The 15,253-nt window shown below is 40.2% G+C and overlaps 1 protein-coding gene across 3 annotated transcripts in view; it reads right to left on the reverse strand.

Moving 5' to 3' along the window:
- The window catches only part of CFAP61 (cilia and flagella associated protein 61), a 278,328-nt gene that overhangs the window by 168,833 nt on the left and 94,242 nt on the right, over positions 1-15,253 (reverse strand). For all 3 annotated transcript variants that reach the window (XM_029918146.1, XM_029918148.1, XM_029918147.1), the window contains exons 12-13: positions 13,629-13,668; positions 10,901-11,040 (exon numbers count right to left, since the gene is read on the reverse strand). In XM_029918146.1, the coding sequence (XP_029774006.1) occupies positions 10,901-11,040; positions 13,629-13,668 (180 nt within the window). The remainder of the gene's footprint in view (positions 1-10,900; positions 11,041-13,628; positions 13,669-15,253) is intronic.

Below are 15,253 nucleotides of genomic sequence, written 5' to 3' on the forward strand. Positions count from 1 at the left end.
ATAGAATGTAAACAGATACTTTTTTTTTATAGTGATGAAATGTTGAAACAGTAATATTTGGATATAAGGGGTTAAATAATATTACCATTAATTTCACCCGCTTCTTAATCTTAATTAATAGGGCTATCAGAACAGTTAAAATTACCCACGTGGCTCACCCTGTATTTCTATTGGGTAAGGCTGCTCTCTGTTGCCTAGTGTTTGATTCGGAGAGCAATTTTTCCACTGTTTTTTTGTTCAGTTCAAAAAGCCAATGTAGGTTTCCTCCACAGGTGACCTTTTCAGCAGGGGCTTTGAGGCAAGTGGCCAGTGTATATATATGATTGCTTACACACTGGAACGGTAGCTTGTTTGTTTTTCCTTTAATGGTATGAGGAGACAGGGACCTATGGTCACGTGATAGGAAATACAAATGGGTCAAACAATCACATGGCCTAATTGCTTTTATATAGCAACTGATAGGAACCCCAGAAAAAGTAAAAAGTGAATATATATAAAAGACAGATCCTCACTTAAAATGTATTCCTTAAAAAATCAATTATTGAAGTGGCTTTATTGAGAATGGTGCATTCAGTCAGTCACAAATACTGATTAAACTGTTCTGGGTATTGGGGATCCTTCAGGGAACAAGACAGTCCATACCTCCTGCCATAATGGAGCTGGCCTATTGATTCCAGAACCATCTTCTAAGAAATAATTCTGAAATTCTTTGTTAAAGTTTTAGATAATGTGTATGAAGTTAGAGATGGACCAGAAGTTATGGAGAACTCAGCTTGTGTTTCAGTTATAGAAAGCTCCCTCGAAAAATAAAACAAGCTTCAAAACAAAGTTGTAAGGATGCTTAGTGTTTTATTCCCAACATATGTGATCCTTAATTAAATGAAATTATCTAGAAATATATATGGGTGTCATGTACACAGGCACACACCAAAGAGAGATTGTATTTATTGTCGAATTAGCAAGCAGCTATCTTTATTCCTTGCCATATTTTCAGATAAATCTAGAGATTAAGAAAATTCATTGAGTGTTTATAAAATGACGCTAAGAACTTCCATGGAATGAATTTTTAATGGGCTAAACAAATATCCGAAAAGACAAAGTCTATTTTGATGTTCGCAGGTCAGAATTGGGCCTGGCAGGGCTGCAAAAGTTGGTGAGTTCACTGGAGGTATCGAGATGTGGGCCTACTTCTTCACCTCTTCACAAGACTCAAAGTTTATGATCTTCATGTTTTGATTGTCATCTCTCGGCTAGGCCCCTTCCTTCTAACCAGAAAGGTAACTCCTACCTCCTTCTATCTGTTCTGTGTGCCATCTTGCCCAACCTTCCCAGAAGCGAACTTACACTCAGTAACCGGGAGGGTTTAACCATTCTTTCCTCAGGGCTTCAGAATGGTGCTAAAGCCACCTTGAATCAGAGATAGACCAGCTGTGGTTCTCCTTACCTATCCACATGGCTTCCTCCATCCAGTAGCTGAGGGGTCCTGCATGGGGCTATCTTGTTTCTTAACCCTTCCCCATAGGCCTGCAAGCTCCCAGGTCACCTCTCTCTCCGATTTACTTGAATGCCCAGGCTCACAATTCCCTAAGAAATGTCACCTCTCCATGAAGAAATTATGAAGTCCCTGCCCACTGGTTCCTTCTTGATTCTTGAAAGTTTGGCAGCCATGGTCACCTGCTTCCCAATGAGTTTTTATTCTTGCCCCATTTTTGGCAGACTCTGACCTTAAAGGTCAGAATTGATAGGACTTAATCAGACTGTACACATAACAAAATAGAAAATCATATATAAAAGTAGAAGGAAAAAGGTTTAATAGTTAATTTTTCAACCCCAAATTGAATGAATGTTTTAGACACCTACAAGAGTACGTGCCTTGCGGAATTTAGGGCAACCTTTCGATGCCAGTAAATTAAAACAAAATGACAGAAAGAAGAGAAAGTAAGTTGAGTTCTTCTGAATTCCAAAGGAGTGACCTATGGAGTAGAAACCTAAAACAACTTGACAGTCAGCAATATTTCAGCTTAAACCAAAAAACAAACAAAATAAAACAATAACCACAAAATCAAGTTTTCTATGAGGTTCTATTCAAGGAGGCTGATTAAAAGCACCAGGACTGGTATCACTATAGCACTCTTGATGATATATGGGCCAGAAATAGGTATAAGTAACATGCTAGAAAAAATGATGACCAGGCACACATGAGTCATCCACAGAGAAGCAAATAAAAGAAAAAGATCAAGGAGATGAATCATTTAAAAGTCAACCACCCAGAGGCATTTTTACTTATTGAGCAAAGTTGACAATTAGTGCTATGATTTAATTTAGTTGTAAATATTTATGTGTAGACAATAATTTCTAGCACAATAAATAAGTTTGAAACATATTTCCCCAAATTAAAAATGGCAAATCTCAGAAAAATCTGGTTTGGAAGGGGATGAAGATGGAATGAGTGGCAAGTTCAGGCAAATGTGGCCTCCGCTCATGAATAAACAAGAGGCAGGAAAAGTCAGTGTGAAGGTTAAGAATGGGCACACAGGAGCAAAAGGAAAAACAAACATTTATACCACATTCTAACCTGATATTAAGTTTGGAAACATGGTAGAGATCACTGTACAAATTAAGAAGCGTTAAAAAGCATTTAGTTTATATACATTTACAATGAAAGTTAACATAAATTATGTTCTTTTCAAAGACCTGCAGTCACAAGTGAAATCGGAAGGAACCTTGGCATGGAATCTGTTGACAGAAGAGGTAAACATCGCTAACAACTGAATGAATGATTTGTTCCAGGGCTCACCAGCATGGCCAGAGGGCAGATGACAGACACAAATATAATTTCCCAAGGGAAGAAGAACGAGATTGGGTGGGCGACCAGAACATGAGGTCATGAAATTTAAAGTAACCAAACTTAAGAGCAAGAACAATCCATCCCAAATGTCAAGAGAAGTGAAGCAAAAAATGGAAAAATACGATAAATTGTAAAACCACGGTACAAAAAGAGTAGATGTCATGGACCTGTGCCCACGTGGCTCCCCCATCACCTCCTTACCTAAGAGGGCTCCCCTCCACGCCCAAAGCTCCGCACTCTTTACTCCCTGGTCTGCTTTATTCTTCTCATTCACCCTTATCACCTACACACTTATATTTTATCTCATCCCTTTATTTGTGTCCTTCTCCTATAACTAGAATGTAGGCCTCATGAGGGTGATGATTTTTGTCTGTTTGAGTCACTTTTGCTTGCGTGGCACCTGGAATGGGGGCTGAGCATACTACATGGTCAACATCATGCATTGGATGAATGAAGGAGGCCTGCTGGGGCATCTGGGAAAGAACACACACGCCTTCAGTCAGCTCCATCCCCCCCGCAGCGGTGCAAGGATGCCAGCCCAGAACAGCAGCAGCCATTGTGCCAGCGGGATGGAGCTGACACCAGGAAAAGCAGAGTGGAGAGGAGAAAGACACCAAAACCTCAAAAATCCGAACCCTAAAGCCTGACCTATCTCAAGGCTTCCCAGTTCGATGAGCCAAAAAATGCCCTATGGTTGAAACCATTTTGAGTTGGGTTTTCTTTAATTTCTAACAGAAAGCATTCCCACTGATCATCTATGTTTTGAAATTTGAGAAGACAGCTTTAGGGAAACATAGGTTAAGGGAGAGGGTGTGTAGGAAAAGATAAGAATCAGAAAGAGGTAAAAGAAATGAACATTACTTGGTATAAGTAGACAAAAATCCCTAAGGCTGTCATAGTTCATATATTCTTATAAGATCTAGCCCAAGGGTCTATTTACACAATAGAAAGAAGTCCTCACACCCCAACAGAACCAGAAATCACCAGATAACAAAAGGTTTAAAGTAGATGTGGCTTACATGGTTCTAGAAAATTTGTATTTGGAGAAGAGACAGAATCACTAGCCTTTCATACCAAGTGACATACAGGGACCCACCATTTTCTGAAAGTTTGCATTATACCACTTAATTTTTGCTAAAGGAAAGAAATCTGAAGATGTTCACTTTTACAAAGTATCATACTAATGTAGGCCTTTCAGGGAAGGGAAGTGGCCCTAGTGTGAACTTCCAGCGAGTGTGGGGATACTCGTGGCTTTGAGTGTATGAGATGTTTCACAGCAAGGATTTACCTTTGGATAGTGGGGGAAAGCTATATAAAAAACAAGCACCTCCAGCACTCCTCAAACTGTAATGTGCATAAAAGTCTGTGGAACACTTGTGAACAACACAGGTTGCCAGGCAAACACAGTCCAGAGGCCTGGGGCAGGGCCTGAGATCCTGCATTTCAGCAAGTTCCCACAAATGCTGATGCTGCTGACGCAGGGGCCACGCTTGGAGTAGAACCAAACAGCATTGGAAATACAGAGTTCCCCTTGAGTAAACAGAGGTGAACTTGAGAGGGGAAGCCAGGTGCTGTGGGGCAGGAAGGTACAAGATGTCAAGTCCTGGATGGCCTTGGAGAGCTGCCAGGCAGCCCTGGATGGTCTTCCTTGACAACAGGGACAAACAAACCCTTATAAATCCTTACTTACTAAAAGCCAAGTGTCCCTGTCACAGCTATGAGTGATTCACATCCCAGAGCTTCACTGCACAGGCCCAGGCTTACAGCGGACACCAGTGCGGCATTCTAGGCTGAGACACAGGAGCGACTACGAAATCATCCTGGAACTTTTAGACACTGCTGTGGGGAAAGAGGGGCCCTGCAAAGGCAGTGTCACCTCAGGAACACTGAAGCCAGAGATCAATTTATTTTTATTATTTTATTTATTCTCAAGGTAGCTAATATACAGTGTAGTTTTGGCTTCAGGAGTAGATTTCAGTGATTCATCACTTATATACAATAGACAGTGCTCATCCCTACAAGTGTCCTCCTTATTGCCCATCACCCATTTAGCCCATCCCCAACTGTCATCAACCCTCAGTTTGTTCTCTGTATTTAAGGGTCTCTCAGGGATGCCTGGATGGCTCAGTTGGTTAAGCATCTGACTTTGGCTCAGGTCATGCTCTCACAGTTCCAGAGTTCAAGCCTTATGTCGGTCTCTGTGCTGACAGCTCAGAGCCTGGAGCCTGTTTCAGATTATGTGTCTCCCTCTCTCTCTGCCCCTCCCCTCTCGTGTTCTGTATGTCTCTATCACCCAAAAATAAACATTTAAAAAAGTTTTTTAAAAAAGAGTCTCATATGGTTTGTTCCCTCTCTCTTTTTATCTTAATTTTCCTTCCCTTCCCCTATATGTTCATCAGTTGTGTTTCTTAAATACCTACATATGAGTGAAATCATGTGGTATCTGTCTTTCTCTGACTGACTTAATTTCACTTAGCATAATACCCTCCAGTTCCATCCATGTTGTTGCAAATGGCAAGATTTCAGCCAAAGATCAATTTGAGGTGACAGCTGGACTTCTTGGAGGTCACTGCTCCACTCACATCTCCGAACTTCATTTTGTAAGATATGAAATTCCTCCAAATTCATTCTTTAACACCAATCATGTTTTAAAATACAAATATTTCTGGAATGTAAGAGTGTGAGTTCATCTTTCTTTCACATTTTTGTAGAAATAACTTCAAGCCAGCTACCTTTTCGTCCAGCCAAGATCAGCTGCCTGAAGTACAGGGTTTTTTAAAAGAATAGAGGGAAGAAGGTAGTTCTCGAGATCATATTCCCTATAGGAGCTGAGCAATCCTGACAGGCCAAACTAGCAAGAAACAACAAGTGTTGGTGAGGATGTGGAGAAAAAGGAACACTCATTCACTGTTGGCAGGAATGCAAACTGGTGCCACTATGGAAAACAATATGGAGGTTTCTCCAAAATTTTTAAATAGCACTACTCCATGATCCAGGAATTGTATTACTGGGTACACACCCAAAGAATATAAAAACACTAATTTTAAAGGATAGATGCACCCCTGTGTTTACTGCATCATTACTTATACTAGCCAAATTATGGAAGCACCCCAAGTGTCCCCTGACTGATGAGTGGACAAGGAAGATGTAGCATATATATTTCAATGAAATATTATTCATCCATAAAATATATATTTCAATGGAATATATTTCAATGGAATATTTTTCAGCATAAAAAAGAATGAAATCTTGCCATTTACAATGACATGGACAAAGCTAGGGAGTACTATGTTAACTGAAATAAGTCAGTCAGAGAAAGACAAATACCATATGATTTCACTCATATGTGGAACTTAAGAAACAAAACAAACATGCAAAGGAAAAAGATGAAGAGAAACCAAGAAACAGACTTGTAACAACAGAAAACAAACTGATGGTTCCCAGAGGGGCAGTGGATAGGGGGGAGGCGGGTGAAACAGGTGATGGGGATGAGGGGCATGCCTGCTGTGATGAGCACTGGTTCATGTAGGGAAGTGCTGGACCAAGTATGGCACACCTGACGCTCATGTGACACTCACCGTATGTTAACGAAAATGAAAGTTAACATTAAATAAATTCTCTAGAAAACAGTGGCCTACCGCCATGTTTGCAAAAGGGACATCCCCTGATCCCCTGGTGGTAACAAATGTGTGGGTTCTGAGGGCTGTTTCCCCCTGCACAAGCAAGAACAGGTTCTTAGTGGAAAGTGGGATGGCAACAAGAGGAACAGCAAGAAGGAGCTCCATGTGCAGACAAGCTGAGCAGCGCAGGGCGGCTGCTCCTCACAGAAGAACAGAGAAGTTTCCTGGTGAGGACTCAGATGGGGACAGCGGCAAAAGATGATTTTCTAGGGGTACAAAAACCACCTTGGCATTCAAGCTTTTAGTTTTTCAGAAAGAAACCCAGACGTACATGATTTGCCACAACTTTATAAAAAAAATGATTAAAAAAAATGAAGCTGACACTGCAAATGGGTACAACATATGAGGGCAAATGAGGGCCCTGCTACAACCAGGAGTAACTTTCAGACAAGTTTTGAAAGTCTCATTATTTTAAGAAAATGAGATTTAATTTTTAATAAAAGCAAAATACGTTCATAGTAAAAAGAGAGAGTGTGAGAGAAAAGAATATGAAGCCACTAAGAAAGAGGCCACGACTCCAGCCAGACCCATGACGCATTCCCGATCCTGTGCCATCTGGCTGCTCTCCAGCTCCAGGATATATTTATTCATAAAGAGAATCCCGAGTCATAAGAAAATGTCACCAATACACTCTATTTAAGAATGTAAAGAGTGTAAACTACATTTTAATAAAAATTCTGTTTGTGTCATAATAAAAATTTTAAATCTCAGTATAGGCAAAAATAACTAGATTTTCTATTACAGAAGTAACACATGCCCATGGTTTTTAAAAAACAAACAGAAACAAACAAGCCAATTTAAAAATGGAAAAAAGATCTGAACAGACAGGTCACCAAAGTAGATATACAGATGGCTAATAGCATATGAAAAGAGACGCAACACCATCATCATTATGGAATTACAACTCAGAACAAGACACCACTACACACCAACGTGAATGGTGAGAATTCAAAACACTGACAATACTGAGTGCCGGTGAGGATGTGGAGCAACGCAAAACCTCATTTATTGCTGGTGGAAATGTGGAATGGTACAGCCACTTTGGAAGACAGTTTGGTAGTTTCTTACAAAACTAAACCCTCTTACCATACAACCCAAACTTGTGCTCCTTGGTATTTACTCAAATGAGTTGAAAATGCATATACACACAAAACCCTGCACTGAATATAGATAGCAGCTTTACTCATAACTGCCAAAACTTAAAAGTAACCAGGATGTACTTCAGTCAGTAGATGCATAAATGATGGTACACTCGGACAATGAAATATTATTCAGCACTAAAAGGAAATGATCAAGCCATGGAGGAACTTCAAAATGTAGATCACTAAATGAAAAAGGCCAATCTGTAAAGGCTGCATACTATGTGATCCCAACTATACAACATTCCAGAAAAGGCAAAACTGGAGCCAAAACTTTATACTGGAGACAGTAAAAAGATTAGTGGTTGCCAGCAGTTATGGGAAAAGGAGGGATGAAATAGGGGGGAGATAGCGGATTTTTAGAAACAACTCTGTCGGATACCATAATAGTGGATACAAGTCTTTATGCATTTGTCCAAAGCTATAGAATGTACAAAAGAAAGAGTAAACCCTAATGTAAACTATAGACTTTGGGTGGTCATGATGAGTCAGTGTAGGTTCATCAATGGCAACTAATGATGTAAGTCCAGTGTGGGATGTGGATTGTGGGAAAGTCTGTGTGGGGGGCGGGGAAGAATCCTCTGTATTTTCTGCTCAGTGTTACTATTAAAACTGCTCAAAAAAAAAGTTTATTAAATGAAAAAATCAAAGAAAACTGAACAACATAAAACAAAAAATAAGTTGCCAGCTATACCTCAACCTTTTGGTCCTGTTCCTCAAGTTAATGAAGTCCTACTTGTTTTGGGGTTTCTCGGTCACAGTAGCTTTACCTGAAAACACACTGAAGAGAGGCAGTGTGTGAGGTGGTGGTGAGTTGACTCTGGAAGCTAACTACCTTAGTTCTCATTTGAGCTTTGCCACTTCGTGCTGAGTATCTTTGGACTAATTACTTAAGTGCTCTGAGTCTCAGTTTCCTTACCTGTAAGATGAAGATAATAATAATGGTACCTAGCTAATAAGGATGTTATGCATATGTATTGATACAAGGAAAGTGATTAAGAAAGTGACGGAAATACTATAAATCTTCTGTAAATGTAAGCTATTATTACTGCTACTCTTTGACTCCATGCTTTTCTCACCATCTCAGACATCATTCTATATAGGGTATATAAATGCTTCTACTTTCTCAAAATCTGCATAGTAATATGTGGAGTGAATATGCCAAAATTCATTTGGCCAGCCCCCAAATATAGAGATCATTTAGGATATTTCTCCAAGTTTCACTTAAAAGGCTAATATATCAATTACACAGAAAGCTCTCTGAGACTACTCCACCATGCCCTTTATCACAGACTGCAGCAGCTTTACTGAGGTGTCACTTACATTCTGTAAAATGCACCCATTTTAAATGCAGTTTGATGAACTCTGTAAGATCTTGTGAAAATAAGACTACATGTATAAGACAGCTTAAAAGAGGTAAATTATAGAAAATGCAAGGCATTGGTATTATTCCCATTACACATATACCATTTATTTTCTATTGATTGAGATGCTCCTGTCCTGAAGCATAGCTGTGGGGAACAGCTCAACGGCCCATTTCTTCAGTGATGTCCCAGATTTCTGTCTGACCATGCACCCCTCCAACCCCTGCGCTTTGGGAACATACCTAAGTGATGCAAACCAACAGCCTCTGGCCCAGGGATGGGTCAGCACAGGACACAATCTGAGCCAAGGAGATGCAAATAGATTTCCATGAGAGGGCTTCTGAAAAGAGGCATACCTACCACTCTTCCCACTGGACTTAAAATGATAAAAGGTCTAAAACTACCTCACCCATCCTGCAACCACAGAGGAAGCAATGGTCTGAGAAAGATCAACCTGAAAGAGACAGATTAAACAGGGCTAACTAAACCCTTATGAAACTAGCATCCTCACGATTCTTCACTTTACTTTGTGTAGTAATAAATTCTTCAGTTACTTAAGCCAATTAGATAGGTTTCTACTACTTGCCAGCAAATAAAGTCCAGCCAGTTCTCAAGCTGGGGGTAGAAGATTTCCAAACTTTAGGCAATGTAAAGAAAGGGAATTAAAAGCCATCCCTGATGTTCCTCCTATCGCCCAGCGGCAACCCCTGACCACCTACCTCTAGAGTTGCTGGCCAGTTTCCCTGGGAGGCAGCCTCACACAGAGCTCTTCCTGCTGGGGTTAGGTGAGCTCTTGGGACCCTCCGCCCCATGAGGAGTAAAAGAAGCAGGACAGGGCAGAGGGAGAAGTTAGGCTGCAAGCAGTGGCTTTGAAAGGAGAGGGAACACATCTGTATGCCTTTCACCACTGAATTCTCAGAATCTGGCAAAGAACTTAGCACTTATACATTTTCTAATTTTTTTGTTTTCAAGGTGAATTTAACTCTTCAATCACCTGGGAGTCTCTTTTACTGCAGAATATGAAGATGCTTCTATTTCTTTTTTAAATAGTTTATTGTCAAATTGGTTTCCATACAACACCCAGTGCTCTTCCCCGTAACTGAACCTCCTCCATCACCACCACCTCTTTTCCCCCCTCCCCCTTCCCCTTCAACCCTCAGTTAATTTTCAGCATTCAATAGTCTCTCAAGTTTTGCATCCCTCTCTATCTTTATTTTGTCCCACCATTTATAATCATTCCTCCTTTTCCTGGTGTTGTGACACAAAGTTTATCATATATCACATATGTATGTATGTATGTTCATACATACCTTTATATACACATGCACAAACACTACATTCTTACTATATTGGGAGTCTGTAGTGGAACTCCCTTCTTGTGTTACACTGTTCTACCCATAGACTCTGACAACACAACATTGTTTTCATTGTTGGGGAGTTATACATATATTTTTTAAGTTTTTAAATGTTTATTTATTTTTGAGAGAGAGACACACACACAGAGCATGAGCTGGGGGGCGAGGTGGAGGGCAGAGAGAGAGGGAGACACAGAATCTGAAGGAGGCTCCAGGCTCTGAGCAGTCAGCACAGAGCCTGATGTGGGGTTCGAACCCATGAACTGTGAGATCATGACCTGAGCCTAAATCAGACGCTTAACCCACTGAGTCACCCAAGCACCCTTTATATTATGTTTTAATATCTGACTGGACAAGTAACTTCTCAATATGACTTTCCCCCTAAATGTATTGATTAAAAATCATTGATCAAACCTTCCACCATAAAACAAGTTAAAATGGTAGCAAGCCCCTTGCTCCATTCTCTTTTCTTAATTTCATGGATTGTCTTTTGGCCAAAGATACATCCACCTACTTGAGCAAGCCAGCCCGATGGAAGACATAGAGATCGTGCCCCAGGGTGCAGTTGTTGAAGGGGACAATCTTCACGAAGTTCTGGATGAGGACAAACTCGGGGGTGAGGTGTGGCAGGGAAATGATGCAGAAGCTCTTGTCCTAATGTGATTGGCAACCAGGACACACAGGAAGAGAATTAGAACCCATTTATCACTAAACAAATTCCTGCTGTAAAACACTACAGAAAAAAGAAGTAAAATGTATAAAGGACAGGGTATTCAAGTTCAATGTTCCTATAATTTGGAAAGTAATCATATGAAGTTCAAGAGGATAAGGAACTGTAAGAACACAGAGAAAAAAAATCTGCAAGTCTGGCCAACCTAAATAAATGAATATTGTGAGCAAGGGGACCCATGCATTATAGGTCTTTGGTGGAAGTGGGTTTTTAAAGTAAGGTCATGTGCGCTTGCAAACTCTCTGGCATTCAGAAGTAAAGCACGGTGTCATAGCACAGGCCCCATGCTTACTAAGTGACACTGCAAAGCCCTGGTCTCCTCCTCTGAGATGAGAGGGTGGTGCTCCAGGCCTTCTCTTCTCTAAACTCCTGTGGTTCCACATGAAAGGATATCTGTATTTTATAATGACATGATCCCACTGGGGTGAACAGCTCTAAGGAAGACATGGTTAGTTAGCAGGCGTAGGAGGATCCGCATGTCCTGACCCCTGCTGCTCACCTCCGAGATCTGCTTTGCCCAATACGGTAACCGGTAACGGGTAACCAGCAGCCAGCATCTGGAATGTGGCGCGTAGGACTGGGGAGCTCGAGTTTTAGTTTTATTTCATTTCAATTAGTTTATATTTAAATTTGAAAATACTCAATTCAGTTATGGGAGAAGTTTTATGTATGTTGGAACAACTGGCATATGAATCTACGCATTCAACTGTAAGTTTTATGAAATCTAAATGCCGGTCAAGTATTTCTGATGGAATAGTAGAGTGCTAGGGGTGTAAAACACATATTAGATTTCAAAACTGGGAAAAAGAATATGTAATAATAACTTTTCATACTGATTACACATTTAAAAGATTAAATTTGGACATATTCAGTTAAATAAAATATATTATTAACATTGATTTCACCTGTGTCTTTTTTACCTTCTTTTTAATGTGGCTGCTAGGATATTTAGAATTAGTTATATGGCTTGAATCTGTGGTCTCTCGGCCAGTGCTGTCCTCCACCATCTGTGTTCCATACATCCCACTTGACCCTCTGCCAGGTGCCTGCAGGAGAGGGCCTACTCTTCCCAAAGCTAATTTGTCCCTTTGGGATCTTGACTCCTCCTGAACCCTGTGAAGGCATTACTTGTGCTAATCCAAAACCCTGGGGACATTTGTGCAAACCAAAGGAGTGCATTGTTTGACCTTATCTTCCTTCTTTTTAGCAAAATAAGGCAGTTCCTTTTGGGGGAACTTGAAAGTCAAGTTGTTGAAATACTCAAGCTGAACATAAGGAGTGGGTACCTAGTGTCAGTGGGCTTCCTCTGGGAGGAGGACACTGTAATGAATTGCTTTGACTTGGATTTGAGGGATTTAAGGATGAATAATAAAGGCATTTTGTTCCTCTTTCCCCATTCCCGGAAATAAAGTAGAACTAAACAGTAAAAGTGTCTTTTATCTTTCTAAAGCAAGCATTGCTTTTGTAATGCTGAAGATCTGCCTTCACAGGGATTTCAAAACAGGAGTGAATTTAAATTTAGGGAAATTACTTTGGCGCATCCCTAAGGGAAACTGGCTTTGTAAAATCCTACCTTTGGATAATCTATATTGCTTTATGAGCTTCAAAATGCCTTAAAATTAATCCAAAAAAATTATGATGGAGAACATTATTTCAAGACTGCATTATATTAACAAAATGAGTAAATACAATCTATGATCACATAAGTTTCAGGAAACCTAATTAAACCATATTTGTTTCTTGCCTCAGTGCAAAGAGTATCATGGAAAAATAAAACAATAGATGTTTTGCTTGTAATTAGCCAACTGAAGAAGTCTAGTTATTGACTTGACTTAACTGATAGGTGGGCCATGGAAAAAGTCTTTATAGAAATACATTTTGTTCCTCAACTCTCTTCCATCCTCACTTTCTTCCCTTCAATAAAGTGGTAAGAGGTTGATTAGAATCTCCATCCCTTGACAACAATGGAACAAAAATAGAGGAAGAGGACAGCAGTACAGTATTTTGTTTGCACTGGCTGTTTGCCTCAGGCTCATTCACCAAACGTGTTGCACTGGGTTGAGCACCCCCTCTTCGTCAGGCACTGTATCAGGCAGTGCCAACCAGAAAATCAACCACAAGCTCCTACTTACCTACTCTCAGAAAAGCGATCTAATGGTTCCAGAATTCTTTGAGCCAATGTAAGGTCTAAAGTAATACAGCAGTCTAATCCACTTTAGTGTAATTTCTGACATTGTCATGTACTACCTGCATTCTATTAATGATTTGATTCTATCTCTAAAAACAATTGTACATTCAAAGGAAACTATTAAAACAGCAATGACAATATTTTCTATTTTTAAGAGTTCGTGATATGTCATTCAACCTTATTTTCAGAACACAGAAGCAGTTCAAACCTCAACACTCATAGCAGTGCAAATGTTTGACAGTGAATATGGCATTTTATTTTTTTTTTATAACTTTTCCACTTTATAGAACCAATCAGATTACTCAAAATTCAGCTTGTACTTACAGGAAAAAGACTGAAGACAAAATTCATAAAGTCCAGTGACCTGTAAACAAAACAGTGAGCACTGTCACTGACCTGCAAGCAAATGCAGCATCAGTACACATTGACGGAGATTTATGGCTCTCTTCCTGTCAGGCAGTGATAGCCAACCACTAGTCAGAATTTATATCTGGCTGAACATTAATCAGTTGCAGAAAGTCATAAGCTTCATATGTCAATAACAAAGTCTTTCTAGAACTAAGACATTATAATAGCAACTAATAATCTGTGCATTCAAAAAGCAACATAGTCAATCTGTGACTATAATCTTTCTCTTCCTTTTTGTTAGAGCCATGGGTAGACGTGGGTATATTACAAGCAACTCTGATCATTGTCTCTTTTACATGCAAAAGATTTTCTGACCAGATGGGAATCTATGGTCACAGGCAAACCATAATGGGTCACTGAATTTCTGTTTGAAAATTCAAAAGCCACATTTAAGCACACTCATGTCTGAATGCACAAGGAAAATATACACAACAAAACCAGAATGGTTTACAGGCTCTTTAGATGTCTGCAATAAAAAAATATAGATAAATAAAAGATTTCCCCTTTCAAATCCCAAGATTTCCAAAGAAATTGAAAACTTTTAAGAGGGAAAAAAAGCAACAAGTAAAACATGGCTCTAAGTGAGGCTGAGAGACCAGGAATGCGTTTCAATATGTCCTTTAAAAAGGAAATGTCCATCAGCACTCTTGGTCATCTAAAGGATACTCTAGAACCTTCCAGTCTATAAGAATGAGCCAATCTTTTCCTCTTCAAGATTGTTCTGTGGATAAAATGGTGGACTGGGTAGGGATTCTAAAAGAGATGTGGAATCTAGGCATCAAGGACAAAGATCCACTTCTAGACTATAGGTGGCAGCAAGCACTGATCACATGGGGACAGGAAGTGGGGTGGCTGAATGGTCTGGTGGGCACCCAGACTTGTCTCACACCATGCTCCCTCCTTCTTGCATCTGCCCTGGATTGTTGTTCAGAAGCCCACTAACCCCCTTTCAGATTACATCTGGGTAAGTTTCCAGCCCCAAATTTGGGGTGGGGAGCATGAGGCCAGGGAATAAGCTGCCATCATGTCCTGCCTGGCCCCATCCATCAGCTTGAATGAGCCCACAGTCTGATCAGGCCTGATGGGGCTGTAGCTAGAAGCTAGGCTCAAATCAGAATGTCCTCCTCACTAGCTCTGAGCCCACCATCCTTTCTATTAGCCCCCAATAGGGACACTCCTCTGAGAATGGGGACCAGCAGCAGGGAACCAGAGGTAGGAGATAGAGAAAGAAGTTGTCTGACAAGGTTATCTGGGATCAAGACACATTGAAAAATGAGTCCTACCACTGGACTTATCCTTTGTTATATAAGGCAATTATTCCATGTTTTAAAAGCCAGTTTGGGTTGGATTGTCTATTACTCTGCAACCAAAAGACTCCAGACAAGCAGCAACCTAAATCTAAAGTCCCCCTCAAAATGCAAACATTAGACAATGGAGGGCAGCATGTGGTTACATAAGTGAAGATTTTCTGGATCCCCAAAAGTTACACAGGTAAACCAATACCTGGACAGCCCAGGTTTGTAGCCCTTACCCAAATTTTA

The sequence above is a fragment of the Suricata suricatta genome, chromosome 12 (assembly GCF_006229205.1).
Source record: "Suricata suricatta isolate VVHF042 chromosome 12, meerkat_22Aug2017_6uvM2_HiC, whole genome shotgun sequence".
NCBI classification, from domain to species: domain Eukaryota; kingdom Metazoa; phylum Chordata; class Mammalia; order Carnivora; family Herpestidae; genus Suricata; species Suricata suricatta.